The sequence below is a fragment of the Molothrus ater genome, chromosome 25, assembly GCF_012460135.2.
Source record: "Molothrus ater isolate BHLD 08-10-18 breed brown headed cowbird chromosome 25, BPBGC_Mater_1.1, whole genome shotgun sequence".
Taxonomy (NCBI): domain Eukaryota; kingdom Metazoa; phylum Chordata; class Aves; order Passeriformes; family Icteridae; genus Molothrus; species Molothrus ater.
This window is the reverse complement of record NC_050502.2, coordinates 1,281,846-1,296,396: the sequence shown is the minus strand read 5'-3', so window position 1 is coordinate 1,296,396 and position 14,551 is coordinate 1,281,846. Positions and strand designations below refer to the sequence as shown.

Genomic DNA, 14,551 nt, shown 5'->3' with positions numbered 1-14,551 from the left:
TTTTCAGTCACACATTAAACTTGGAGTCATTATTTGGAAAAACAATTATATCAATGTTATTTGTGGGTTCTTCCCCTTTCTTCCACCTCTGACCCTCTCTCAATCCTCTGGTCCTTGCTTTCCAGAGTGCTTTTGCCCTTCTTTCCTTCCAGGGCACACCCACACAGGTTTCGTTCCATGCCTTGGGCTCAAATGATCACAGTGGGGTTGAACAGCAGGAGCAGCATCCTCAGCAGGTGGCAGTTCCCTGCCCTGGGGATCAGTTAATCCCTCCCCTCCATGTACAGATCCAGCCTGGCACAATTCCACCACACTCCTGTTAAAAGTAACACCTTTATCCAGGCTGCTTGCAGGGCTGGAGATCTATACAGGAAGAGGAAAAATCATCTACTTTGTTATTGTTCAAAACTGTTTCACGTCCCTCTCCTGCTGCAAAAACTCAGCTCTGTGCAGGAAGAAGGAATTTCCTGAAATTGATGCTGGTGCTGAGGCCCTGAAGGACGGGTGGAACTCCAGGTATCAAATATCAGACCTGCACACACAGCAGCTGCTTCTACCCAGGGAATGAGTTTGGCAATTGCAGGAATATTTCTGTTAATATAACCCTTAGGACATACCACAGGGTTTTTATGCTTTCCACTTAATATCCAACTTCAACTGGGGCGTTTAAATACCAGATCTACAGATTCCAGTAGAACCTATGTGGATCTCCAGATCTGGCCCCTTAGCTTTGAGTCCTTTCCATTTTGTGATTCTCCATCCCACTAGTGGCACTTGGCACAGGCCCTGCTGTTCCTGTGACTGCAGTGGAGCTGCCTCCAGCCTCCTGGGACAGGGATTTTTCTTTTTCAGCCCAGAGACAGCACCCAGAGCGCCTGGAGGACCGGGTCCTGTGGGTGCCCACCGCGCAGATGTGGGGCTCTCAGGATGTCCCCCAGCAGATCCCAGGTGCCATCCTTGGTCCCAGCTTTGCCCGGGTGTTTCACTGCTGCCTTTCCCCAGGCTCATTGCGCGGAGCCGGGACAGGGAGAGCTCTCACCCAGGACCCCCGTGGGTGCGAGGCCATCAGCGGCCCCCCGTCCTTCAGGGCTCCCTCCCAGGGCAGCAGCCGCTCACTCTCGGAGCCCTTGGCCGACACCCAGGGGTGGACGGTGCTGAGCCCCCTGCCCTTCAGCCACTGGCTCCAGACAGAGCGATCCCAGCCCGGGACAGAGCGATCGCTGGCCCGGCCACAGCAATCCCGGCCTGAAGCGGAGTCTGAGGAGGAAAGTGCAGACCTTCGTTGGCGGGAAGACTAAACCCCGCCCCCTCCCCGCCCTTTGTTACGAATCAGCCAATAGTTCGCGCAGGATGGTGACAGACATTTCTATTACCCAATGGCCCACAGGTGAGCGCACGCCACGCCAATGAGCACAGCGCAGGGAGCCGAGCGCCCCGCCCCTCACTTTATAAAATGTGAGCCCGGTAAGAGCCGCTGCTGTTGCGGTGCTGCCCAGACACGTTGCGCGTCTGTCCCGGCGCTCCTGAGCCATGGTGAGTGGGGCGAGGGCCCGGCGGGGCAGGGGTAGCCCGGCGCAGCTCCGTGAGCTGCAGCGGTGAAGGAGGGAACGGGATGGGCGGCAGGACGGCCCCGCCGGGCCGTGGGGGGCAGTGGGTCTCGCTGCCCCGAGCCGTGTCTCGTCCCGCGCCCTGTCGCTCCCGCCGTCTCGTCCCAAAATGGTGGCGGGCTCGCCGAGAACATGGCGGCCCCCGGGACCCTCAGCCCCGGCCGGCTCAGGGGCTGCAGCTCCGTTCCGGGCACCGTCAGCCCCCGGGGCCGTGTGTCCGTGGGGGCCCGGGGCGCCCTGCCTGTAGAGCTCGGGACAGCCGCCGGGTTCCCGCGGTGTGCAAGGCCGGGGCAGCTCCGCGCGGTGTGCGCGACCCGCGGGGCCGGAGGCAGGCAGGGAGGGAGGAGCCCGGCCCACCGCCCTGGGAGGTGCCGAGGTGCCGCTCCCCCGCTCCTGCCCCGCGGCTGTCCGGGGGCTGGGCTGATGGGCAGAGTTCCTGAAGGACTTTGTGAGATGGGCTGGCGAGAATGAGCTGATCGGTTGAGTCATCTTGGTCTGAGAGGTGTGACGGGGCTGGGATGTCCCGCAGGACAGGGTTCAGGTGCGCTGGAGGCTGGGATGGGCGTTCGGCTCTTACCCGCAGGGGTGTTGCCTTCCTACATCTCTGAAAAGAGATTGTCAGAAGGTTACATGGATTTACAAATGTAGCAAGACTGCTACTGTAGGCATGTGAATGTGTGGGAAATACAATAATTTTCAGCTCAACAAGTAAGTTAGTGTTGGTGGATGTGTTCTTGCTCTTACCATTCCCTTGGGGGCTGTTTATTGTCACGGTTTTCAGATAAAGTCAAATCAAGAGTACGAATACAGCCCCTGGTCTCTGCAAAGGATGCAGGTCCCCTGGAGTCCCATCCCAGGGAAACCACGTTCCTCCATATAATGTGCTGATAAGTTTGGTCTGAGCTGGCACAGCCATTCTCAGGAAGCTTGGCTTTCCATCAGCCTCACACAGGTGCAGCTAGACCTTGAGCACTGTGCTGGGGAAAGCAGAGGACCAAGAGCCTGATCCAGCAGTGCCATGGAGGATCTGGGGGGGCTGCAGCCCAGCAGTGAGTGCAGCAAGGGGCTGTCTGCAGCTCCTGGAAGGGCAGTGACAGGACAGGGCAGTGCCCTTCAGCTGGAGCACATCTGTAGGGAAAGGAAACTGAGACTGGGCTGGAGAAATTCTGCCTGAAACTTTGTGTGCTTGGAAATAATGTAAGTGTGGAGAAAGCATTTAGTGTTAAGTAAATGAGAGGATTCTGTAATGGCTTGAATACAGCATTTACCAGCACTGTCTGTATACGTTTAATACTTATTCTGAAGTTCATCAGTGATGTGTGAAGGCACTGATCTATAATGAGTGTGGCAGTTCTCTTGCCTGTCATTCCAACTTGGAGCTGGTGCTTTTGGAATAAAATCTGGGCCTTGTTCTTCAGTATCCTTGGTTCTGTGAAAAGGCCATGCAGCACGAAATGAGCAGAGAATCTGTTAGTGTCTGACAAAGGTTTGTTCTTAATTGAATAGCCTCATACTACTTAAAAGTCCTTAGCAAAGCAGGACACTAGCACCAGGCCAGGTTTTGTCACTGACCTCATCTAGTCAAGTTTTGAAAGGCTCCAAGGATGCAAATCCCCTCCCACTTCTCTAGTGACCTGTTCCAGGGCCACACCGTTCCACTGGGGAGCCTTTTCCTAACACCAGCCTGAGCCTTGCAGCAACCTCTGAGAATCCAACCTGGAGCCACCTGCAGAGCAGAGGGAGCCTTCTCCTGTGCTCCCCACGTCTCCTTTTGTTCCCTGGCATGTGGCTTGCCCTACTGAGGACAAGAGCGCCCTGTGGGACGTTCAGGCTGGGTTCTGTGGGAGCCTCCAGGAGCAGGGCTCCCTCTCAGTTACTGCTGTTTGTGCAGGGAGTCATTGCCCAATGTGTTGAACTTTGTATTTTGTCCAGGTAAGCATGCCATGTTTAACGTGGCACCTGTAACACCTGCTCTGTGGCTGTGTTGCCAAGCTGTGCATTCAGAGTTGGAAGGGACTCACAAAGACCATTGAGTCCAGCCCCTGGCCCTGCACAGGACACCCCCAGGAATCCCACTCTTTGTGTTGAGTTCTGTCAGCCCTGGGGTTGTGACCACTGTCCTGGGGGCCTGTTCCATTGTCTGGTCACCCTCTGGGGGAAGGATGTTTTGCTCATATCCAGGCAAACCTCCCCTGGCACAGCTTCCCTGGGGTCCTGTCACTGGTCACCAAAGGGTCTCCTCTCCTGAGGAAGCTCTAGACCATGCTCAAATCTCCCCTGTTCTCCTGGCTAACCAAGCCAATGGCCTCAGCTGCTCCACATACCCTTCTTCTTTACCCCCTCCATCTCTGTGCTGTGGTGTAGTCCTTACCCTTTCAATGACCTTTCCCAGCTGCTTGGGGGTTTCTCTAGCAAGGCTTAGGTCACTGGTAGCACTTCAGTCAGGTGAGGATCCAGGCTGATGTGGTGGTCTGTGTTCTCCTGTCCCTGCAGGAAAGTTTCAGGCTGTCCTGCTCTCCTAAGGGGATGTTCCCTGAGTCATGGTCTGGTCTCTGTGGCACTGCAGCCAGCTTTCCTGTCACCTCTTCCATGCTGTGCAGGTTGGCTGTGTGTTCTCTGCCATGGCAGCACCGGCCAAGCTCAGTGCCTCAGCCTGGAGGGTGGTGGTGTAATGGCTTTGGAGAGGAGAAGGGTGGCAGCAGCTCTGAGTGATGCTGCCTGCAGAGAGGATGTGGGCTGGACATCTGAATGTACAGCTTGGATGAATGGGAGCTTAAAAATAGTTCAGTGCTGTGTTTGAGAACTGATTTTTTTTTTTTTGGACAAATACAAATCTTAATTTCATGGGATTCCCAATGAGTTTGAAAGGACTGTGCTCCTGCTTTTCTGCATTGACTGTGGATGTGGAATAGGCAGTTCCAGGTCATAGAATCACAGACTGGTTTGTTTTGGAAGAGACCTTAAAGACCATCCAGTTTCATCTCTTCCACCAGACCAGGTTGCTTCAAGCCCCATCCAGCCTGGTCTTGGACACTTCCAGGGAAGGAGCAGCCACAGCTTCTCTGGGCAACCTGTGCCACCCTCACAGGGAAGAATTTCATCCTAATGTCTAATCTAACCCTATCATCCTGCATTTAAGGCCATTTCCATTTCTCCAAAGTCCCTCTCCAGCTCTCCTGGAGTCCCTTTAGGCACTGGAAGCGGTTTAAAATCTCCCTGTAACCTTCCCCAGGATGAGCATCCCCAGCTCTCCCAGAGGGGCTCCAGGCCTCAGAGCAGCTCTGTGGCCTCCTCTGGGCTGGCTCCAGCAGCTCCAGCTCCTTCCTGTGCTGGAAGCCCAGGGCTGGGGCAGCTCTGCAGGTGGGGTCTCACCTGAGCAGGGCACAGGGGCAGAATCCCCCCCTGCCCTGCTGCCCCCCTGGGGGATCAGCCCAGCACAGGGGGGTTCTGGGCTGCCAGAGCAGGGGGCTGGGGCACGCTGAGCATTCATCCACCAACACCCCCATGTCCTTCTCCCCAGGGCTGCTCTCTGTCCGTTCTCTGCCTGGCCTGTACTTGTGCCTGAAAGTACTCCTGGCTTATCCTGGAATTCCAGGGAAACAAATTGTCTCATCCAGTCACAGGGTCTGAACAGATTTGGGTAACAGTCACTTTAAACTGGAGTCTATTTAGGCTCTTGTAGACTGTGCTTTACTGACATTCAAAACTAGATGTTGAGTATAAAATGCCACAGATGGACTAGGAGTTTGGAGATGTCTCTATTATGGTTTGGCTTTTACCACTTGAAGTCCTGTGCTGCACTGTTAAAGAAACTGGGTTGATACTCTGGACATCAGAGGGAACTTGGGAATCCATAAATGGGTAGGAACAGATAATTTGGCTGCCATGAACTATTTTCTACATGGCTTTCATGAGGTAGTTTTATCCGGTGTTGAGGTGTTGAGTACCTTGTGTACAGCAGCGTGGTTTGAGGCCTGATGGGTCTGTATTTATGGAGGGTTATGAAGGGGTTTGTTAGGCAAAGCCTCTCCTACTGAGTGACAAAGGTTCCTCAAGGGGTCTGGAGAATATTTTTTTTGTTTGTTTTGTGTACATTAAATAAGTGTTTCCGGGTCCTGGGAGGATTTTGCTGCCCCTGGGGCTGGGGTCTGGGTGTTGCTGTTCTGGACACTTAGGCCAGTGAGAGGTGTGATCATCAGCTTTTCTAAATATTCAGTTTGGTATGAAGAGAGAAATTGGCTGAAGAACTTGAAAGAGTTGATCAGACTCTTCCTGTCTGATTGAAGCATAACAAAGAGGAATGAGCTTGTAAAAATGATAATGTTCAAAAGGGTTTTTCTGGGTGGAGCTGATGATGTCTCAAAGGGGCTTTTGTGTCCTGTGTGTTTTGTGCCAAATGGCCCCAACACCGAGACAATAAGGCCAATGTTTTAATGGCTTTGCGGGCTGGCAGTCCCCCCGGGCGTGCTGATCCTCTGCTGAACAAGGGCACTTGTGTTTGTGCTGAGCGATGCGTTCTGTCCTGTCCCGCAGCGCGAGTGCATCTCCATCCACGTGGGGCAGGCGGGCGTGCAGATCGGCAATGCCTGCTGGGAGCTCTACTGCCTGGAGCACGGCATCCAGCCCGACGGCAACATGCCCAGCGACAAGAGCATCGGCGGCGGGGACGACTCCTTCAACACCTTCTTCAGCGAGACAGGGGCGGGGAAACACGTCCCACGTGCTGTCTTTGTGGACCTCGAACCTGCAGTCATAGGTAACGCTGACAGTGCAAGGTGTCATGAATAAGAAGCTTGACTAGGCCAATGTTCAAGCAGCAATCAATTTATTAATTAATATGGTAAAGTATGAGCCATACAGTGCTGGGTACAGTGGGGGAAGTTTTCCCTCCAACTGCACACCGATAGTTGAGGCTTACAGGTATTTATAGGGGTACTCATAAGATTTCTCAGCAGTTTCTATTCCAATTTTTACTCATCAGCAGTTTCTATTCCCAATTTTTACATCACAATTCTATACACTATTGTGATTTAGTTTTTCTCAGGATGTATCCCAAAAGGAGCATCCCAGATGGTGCTGGTCTGGTTTCCAAAAGAAGAAAGAAAAATCCCATGTGGTGAGGTCCAGCTCTCCAGATGTGGATCCACCTTTTAATTGCAAGGACTATAAATCTCATAACAGTGATGTCCAGCTTCCCTTGGTTGAAACTATTAATCCTTGAGTTGATGTTCACCTTCCTTTCTCGAGCTGCTTTTCACTGTTTTGTTAAGGTGTGAGATAAGCATGTTTCCTTTATATATATTCCAAAGCTATAGTTTCAAGGATACAAGCAATATTCTAAAATTATACTTCAAAAGGTTATTATTGCAGAACTCTTTAAGGATTAGCTACACGCAGAAAGTTCCTGTCAAAAAGCAACATCCTTAATGCTTTAATTCAAATGCTCCTAAATCAACTTAAGACTTATAAAGGTTAATTGTGAACAAAGGATAGGTTCAAAGGCCTTCTTCCATGCTTTACTTTCCTCAGTTATTATTAGAATTGGTCTTTATAACTGTTTCATGGTCGGTTTCCACACATATCACAATCACAAACACACACATTGCCTGTATGTACCTGACACGAAACACAGCTTTGTATTTCACAAAGGCACTGGAGAATATTGCCACATGTTATTGTCACATAAATACTTTAGACTATTGGTTTTGGCTAAGGGATCCATTCCTCTAGTCCTGAAAAATGCTTTGGGCTCTAAATTTTTAGTGCATGAAGCTTTCCTACACCTTCCTAGTGATGGAAAATACTTGGCTTTATTTTCATTGAGACTGGCAAATGTGCTCTGTGGAGCTTTCAAGAATTTCGGCATTGCCTTCTGCCAGGCTGTGGAGTTAAATGGGTCTCATGAACACACTTCATGCTTTTGCTATGCAAGAAGCAGTTACAGCCCCTTGGAACAGTATGGCATAAGGTGTGCTGCAGTCAGTAGAGCCTCTTTAAGAGACACAATATATATCATTAGGAAGATTCCTTATTGCACACAGGAGTGATTGCTGTAGTTTCCCAAAGCAATCTGTGGAAGCTGAACAGTGCTTGCAGAAATGAGTCCCCATATCTGGCCTAAATTCAGAGGTTTCTGAACATGCACTTCAGCTTCCTGGTGCCTTATCTTTGAGAAACAGTCTGCTCCTGAAAATGTGTTCTGTTCCAAGCTCTGGCAACACCGGCTCTTGGTGTTCAGGTGTGATCCCATGCATCAGCTACTGACCAGTCCTCCATCCTGGGGGAGTAGATGCACTGTCAGCTCAATGTGAGCTCCTGGTTTCACAATTCCTTCATCCCTTGTGTCAGGAATCCTGGTTTTCCTCTCACCAGTGTGTGGCAGAAGTAATTCTTCTGGAGCTGGTTTTTTGCTATCTTGCCTCAAGTAGTGATTTGGGGCTGTTATAGCAGAGGTCTGTGTTGCCTATGTTTTATCTTTCTGCAATACAGAGCTGGGGAAATGTGTGGCTGTGGCCACTCCTCTGTACCCAAACCATGGCTGTTCTGTAGCTTCTGTTCAGTGTAACACACCAGACCCCTTCTTGTGGCTAACACAGCACATGAACCTCTCAGGGGAGCAGAAGGCTGTGGGGCTGTTTGAGGGTGGGAGTGCTGGGCTATAACTTTGAAACCAGCCCAGGCACCCTTGGCCATACACTGATATTCCCAGGAGCTGCTGCAGGTCTGGCTTTGTGCTTTTTTGAGCCCTGTGGCTGTTGCCTCCTCTGCACTGGCCAGGTGGTGGCTCTGAGCAACCAGGAACAGCTCAGAAATGAGATGAGACAGGTGGCAAAAGAGGGCAGAGGAGCTGGTGAGTCTTGGAACAAATGCCCAAAGGTAGTGAGTGTTCCAGTGCTTGTTGGTGATGCAGGTGTAGTGTGGGGAGATGGGCAAGATTGGTGATACTCAGTTAGGGCTTTTTGTTAAAGGTTACATCATGTGCCTTTCTCAGAAATAGCTGCTATTCCTCCCTGGCTAATGTGAAAATTACTGCTCCAGTTTCCTGGGCAGGGCTCATGAGTCTCCATTCATGCAGCAAGTCCCTGTGCACTGAATTTATGAAAAACCCATCTCTGTGCATGCAGCAGCTGTGCAGCTGCCACTCGTGTGCACAGGGATTTCTGTCCCTCCAGATCAGTGCTGGTCTTGCACAAAGCAGCAGGATGGTGGATATGCACCACCTCTGTGAATGTGGTGGTAAAATACCATCAAACTTCCACCACAAAATAGGGCAGTGACATCTGGGAATTCAACACAAGTGTCTTTAGCAGTCTACCCCAGCTAGACCTGAAAACATGAAGGATAGAATGTCTGGGGCCAGCTGGTTTGGCTGTCCCCTCACCCAAGTCCTTTGTTCCAGGCACACTTTTGTAGTCCAGTGGCTGATCCTCTGAACTCTACAAATTTTGTTACTTCCCAAGGACCATCCTGGCTCATGCTACCCGTCTGCATAGGATAAAGAACCATTTTATTTTGGTTCTGTATTTTTCCCTTATTACCCATATTTGTCCCTTGTAATGTGGAGTGGTCTTGTAGGAAGTCTTAGACACATGGGTATTTGAGATGGTAAATTTTTCCAAATTGTCTTTATTTTGATGCAGTCTTAGAAATACTTTAGACTGTTGGATTGCAGACTGGAGTGGGAGCTGCTCAGCCTAAACTGGTTTAAGTGCTAACTTTATTTTTATGTCTTAAGTTTTACTTTTCTTTGTATTGCTTGTTCTATTTCAGATTCATGAATACACGCAAGCAGGCAGCTTCAGCTGTAGTTAATAAAGCTCTCTGCTGTTCACCTGATTTAAATTAAACAATGCAATACTGCAATAGCACACGAGAGTGGTTGGAGCTAAACCAGAGACAAAGCTCTGCTGAGTGTCTTTGTACCTTTCTGGTAGGACAGAGCTTTAGCCTGCTGGATGTAAGTGCATATTTCTGGGAACTAGTGGCTCTAAATCAGTCTCCAAATGTGTAACTGCTGGGGGATGTGTGTGCTACAGCTTACAGCTCAGGGTTTAGATAATTGCTCTAAGAGCATCTCCATCTCTTTGGAACCCTTCTCTACCTTTGGCTGAAAGTACAGTGAAGAGAAAGGGGCATGGAAGCCAAGTTGGCTCTGCTTACCCACAGAAGCATTCTGGAGGGATTGGGAAGTGAAGGGGAAAAATGGGATTTCAGCTGCTGGGCTGCAAAATGGGCCTTAAGTTGTTTTAAACTGGAAAAAATGGTTCTGCTACAGTCCAGTTTTTAATTGCTCTGACAGGTCAAAATTCTAAAATTGGTGTAAAATAGAGCAGTTTCCTAAGCAATAACTTAATTTTTCTTAGTTATTCAGCATTTAGGCTGTAGGAAGGCACCTACTGATTGGTATTTGCTTTTTATCTCTAAAGGTTTAAGTACACTATTCTGGACACCACTAGAAGTTTGAAAAAGCTGGTTTATATAAAAAAATTATTTAAAAGTATATATATTATATATTAATATATATCTTGTCTCTCCCCAGATGAAGTTAGGAATGGGACATACCGACAACTCTTCCATCCTGAGCAGCTGATATCTGGGAAAGAAGATGCTGCAAACAACTATGCTCGAGGTCACTACACAGTGGGGAAAGAGATCATTGATCTGGTTCTAGAGCGCATCAGGAAGCTGGTAAGACTCCCCTGAAGGCTCTGAAATATCTGTTTCACAGGATTTGGAAATGAGGTTATCAAATACATAAACTGTGCTTTAATTTCTTTGTGGTATGAGAATCTGTGGACTTAGTCTGCATCTGCTTTTATTCTTAGCCAGCTGAGAATGGCTGGATTTCTCCTGTCAGATATGGCTTTCAAGTGGCCTAAAATGCTGATGAGGCACTTAAAACTTCATATAAAGTTTCATGTTTGGAAAGTCAGAACGAAAAATTATGATTTGCATAGTTCCTGCTGGAGAAAGATTGGTCTCTGGCTGTGGCTCTTTCAAGGAATTTTAAATAAGAGTGCTTGCTTCTGTGGTTTGGACTATCGTTTGCATTTCCTGCTATTATGATTTCTGGATTAATTTTATGGTAATAACAGTAGAAAAGGAATCAATCTCAGTAAGTTGGGATGTTTCAGCTTCCCCAGTACTTCAGTCATGTGGCAAACTTATGAAGGGGGCAGTTTAGGAAGTTCATGTTCCCTATTTAGGGCTGCTAAGCATGCCCATTGCCCAGTCTGTGTCACAAAGGTGGGAATTCTCATTGCACAAAATGCAGGTGTTTTGATATGGAATGCTAATTGAGTCTTAGTGTAAAGTCCACCTTTTGCAGATTACAACTGGAATTATTCTCAACGCTTGACTGCCACAGTCTCTAATTAAAGCAATGATAAGTTTGCAGCAGGCTTTACTTTGACCTGGAAAACAGTCATGATTTCTTTGTACAAGCTGTTGGCAGTCCCTGTTAGTCCTGGGAGCTGAGCATCATGTGGCACCTCTTTGTGAGGACAGGGCTGTCTAGTTTTGTCTCCTGAGTGGGGTGGATGGGACTGGCACTGTAATAGGCTGTGACAGCTCACTTCCCCCAGCGGAGATACACGCTTGGCACTCGTGCAGCATTGCAACAGTAGCTCTGGGATGGGGGATTGCTCCATTTTTGGGCAGATAGAGAATACCAAGTAACTGTAAGGGTTAGGTCTTTGACTGTTCCTGCTTTTCTTGCTCATTGTTAATGGCCTCAGCTGAGAATTGGGGATAGAAGGAATTTTAAGCTAGCAATTTGAAGTGGTTGCCATCCAATACGTAGGGGGTTTAAACCAGCCAAGAATATTGCTTTTCCTGGGACACCTTTTTGACTCTTGGTGGATAAATTCTGTATTTCTGAAGCTTGAACAGTTGGTATGTGTCAGAATTCAGAGCTGTCTTTCTTGAGCTTGATTGGGGATTCTTAATGCACACAATGTCTTGAACACCTGTGTTTTCTCTTTCAGTCAGATCAGTGCACTGGCTTGCAGGGCTTCCTGATTTTCCACAGCTTTGGGGGAGGAACTGGATCTGGTTTCACCTCTCTGCTGATGGAGCGACTCTCAGTTGACTATGGGAAAAAATCCAAGCTGGAATTCGCCATCTACCCTGCACCTCAGGTCTCAACAGCTGTTGTGGAGCCCTACAACTCCATCCTGACCACCCACACCACGCTGGAGCACTCTGACTGTGCCTTCATGGTTGACAATGAGGCCATTTATGACATTTGCCGTAGGAACCTGGACATTGAACGCCCCACCTACACCAACCTCAATCGCCTCATCGGTCAGATAGTGTCTTCCATTACTGCTTCCCTTAGGTTCGATGGTGCCTTAAATGTGGATCTTACTGAGTTCCAGACTAACCTGGTGCCTTACCCTCGCATCCACTTCCCGCTGGTGACGTACTCCCCGATCATCTCTGCGGAGAAGGCCTACCACGAGCAGCTCTCCGTGGCTGAGATCACCAACGCCTGCTTCGAGCCCTCCAACCAGATGGTGAAGTGTGACCCCCGGCACGGCAAGTACATGGCGTGCTGCATGCTGTACCGCGGGGACGTGGTGCCCAAGGACGTCAACGCCGCCATCGCCGCCATCAAGACCAAGCGCACCATCCAGTTTGTGGACTGGTGTCCTACTGGATTTAAGGCAAGTCTCAGTTCCACCATGATTTCTTAGACTTCTCATTCACTGTCCTGGGTGGTGGGTGCTGTTTTGTTGCAATGTGGCAGGGTGGTAGAAATGCTGCCAGTAATAATTTTCTTCATAGTTATACCAATTATAATTGGAGGTTTTGGAAACTGACTGGTTCCTCTAATAATTGGAGCCCCAGATATAGCATTCCCACGAATAAACAGCACAAGCTTCTGACTACTCTTGTTCAAAGTGTCTCCTTCAGAAGTCAGAGTAAGGCCATAGAGCAGCCATTTCAAGTCCATGCACACACACACCCCACAGATAGCTCAGCAGAGGACAGACAGGAAGGGTCTTTGTATGATGAATTCCAGTGAAGGTTTATTGCATCCACCACGCCAAAGGGATCAGGGACAAAGACACAACCAGGTGCTGTGCACAGGTTTGAGTGTGGGGTCAGTGCCAATGACCTGAGGGCACAGGGCAGGGCAAAGGGCAGCAGCCTGTAGGGGAAATGGGGGATGAACACTTGGGGGTGGGCAGGGTCAGCTGGCCAATGGGAGAAGCAATCTCATGTAGATTGGCAATAGTGCTGCACAGCACCATGGGGGAAGTCTTCTCTCTCAGCCTAGGTGGAGAAAACTCTGGTGTGTTCCCACAATGGAGTGTGTTTGCTCTGAGCTGTTCTGTAGGTACCTGGTTTATATTCTGAGATGTGAAGATTTAGGTTCTCATGCAGGGCTGTTTTGTGAGTGATACATTTTAATCAACTCCTGTTGTCTAACTTTGATTATTGTCACTGTCAAACACCACTGAGAAACTCATGGTCTCTTGCACCTCTCCTGTAGGTTGGCATCAATTACCAGCCCCCCACAGTGGTTCCTGGGGGCGACCTGGCCAAAGTCCAGCGGGCAGTCTGCATGCTGAGCAATACCACGGCCATTGCCGAGGCCTGGGCTCGCCTGGACCACAAGTTTGACCTGATGTATGCCAAACGTGCCTTTGTCCACTGGTATGTTGGAGAAGGGATGGAGGAGGGGGAGTTCTCAGAGGCTCGGGAGGATCTGGCTGCACTTGAGAAAGATTACGAAGAAGTGGGCACAGACTCGATGGATGGAGAAGATGAAGGAGAAGAATATTAAATCCAACAGTGAATTGCAAGTCTTTGCCATTTTACTGCCTCTTTAGTAGCAATGTAAATCATGTCAACTGATTGGAATAAACTTCTTTAATCCAGAACTTTGGTAGTGTCTAAACACTATGTACACTCATTAACTACATGCAGTCAGCAGTCCAAGAGATGGAATTCCTTTCTGAAGAAGGTAGCTGAATAAAATAACCATGCTGTGTTTCAGTCAGCTCTTGTCCTTAAGGCATGGCTATTTGAAGAGTTATTAGTGCCCAGAACATGAGACTAGAATGAGCTGGAGCTTTTTCTGGAAGGTGTTAGGTATATTTTTTCCAAGACTCTAGAGCTGGTGTCACAAGAGGCAAAAGGAGCTGTGTTACCCATAAAAGATGCAAGACCTTCAGAGCTGAAGGCTGTTTGGGTTAGCTGTCTCCTATTCTTAGAGAGGGCTATAACTTAGAGATGCAGTAACCTGGATGGGGAGGAGATGTCCAGGAAGGGTGTGGTGGACCTGCCACTGTAGCCAGAGCCTGAGCAGTGGTTGCCCTTGTGTTGCTGTGCCCTCCCACAGAAGGACCTGCAGTCTCCCTGTCTGCAGCTCTCTAGAGTCAGACTTCTCCTGAAGCTGTCTGGAGAAAAATCTCTGGGTTAACTGGCCACAGTTAAACATCTTAGTTTTCCCTAAAACTAAGTCTTTTGCAGAAGTAATTATTCCATGGGTTCAGATATGAATGCTGCCATCCTTCTGTGTAAGCTGCTGGAACAGGAGAGGATTTGGCTAATCAGGTTTATCTTCAGATGTGAGCAGCCTCTGTCTGAAACCTTCTGCATCGACTGAGTGGGGCCTGGGCACACAGTGAACCACAAACCAAATAACTTCATTGTTGTAGAGCTGGATGACTGAGCAATCTCCCCCACAGCAATGCCAAAGGTGGAACAGTTAAATCTGATGATTGAATACTGAATGTGATTACAGGATACCAAAGTCTGACTCAAAGATGAGATTTGGGCTGGAGAATTTTCCCCATCCAATTTCAAACTTACTCATATTCCTTCTGATTTAATAGCAGAGTGTGATTCAGGCCAAGCCTTGAAACCTGTTAGTTGCAGATGTGCACACCTGCTTGGCAGGAGTCTCCGCTGAATTATGCAAGATCCTGAAC

General features: G+C 49.0%; 1 protein-coding gene across 1 annotated transcript; it reads left to right on the top strand.

Annotated features, from left to right (window-relative positions):
- Positions 1-1,451: 1,451 nt before the first annotated feature.
- On the top strand, positions 1,452-13,498 carry LOC118696418 (tubulin alpha-8 chain). The gene is made up of 5 exons (XM_036398578.1): positions 1,452-1,533; positions 6,141-6,363; positions 10,147-10,295; positions 11,594-12,274; positions 13,108-13,498. The coding sequence occupies exons 1-5, from the start codon at positions 1,531-1,533 to the stop codon at positions 13,399-13,401; spliced, it is 1,350 nt and encodes a 449-aa protein (XP_036254471.1). The 5' UTR covers positions 1,452-1,530; the 3' UTR covers positions 13,402-13,498.
- Positions 13,499-14,551: the final 1,053 nt, after the last annotated feature.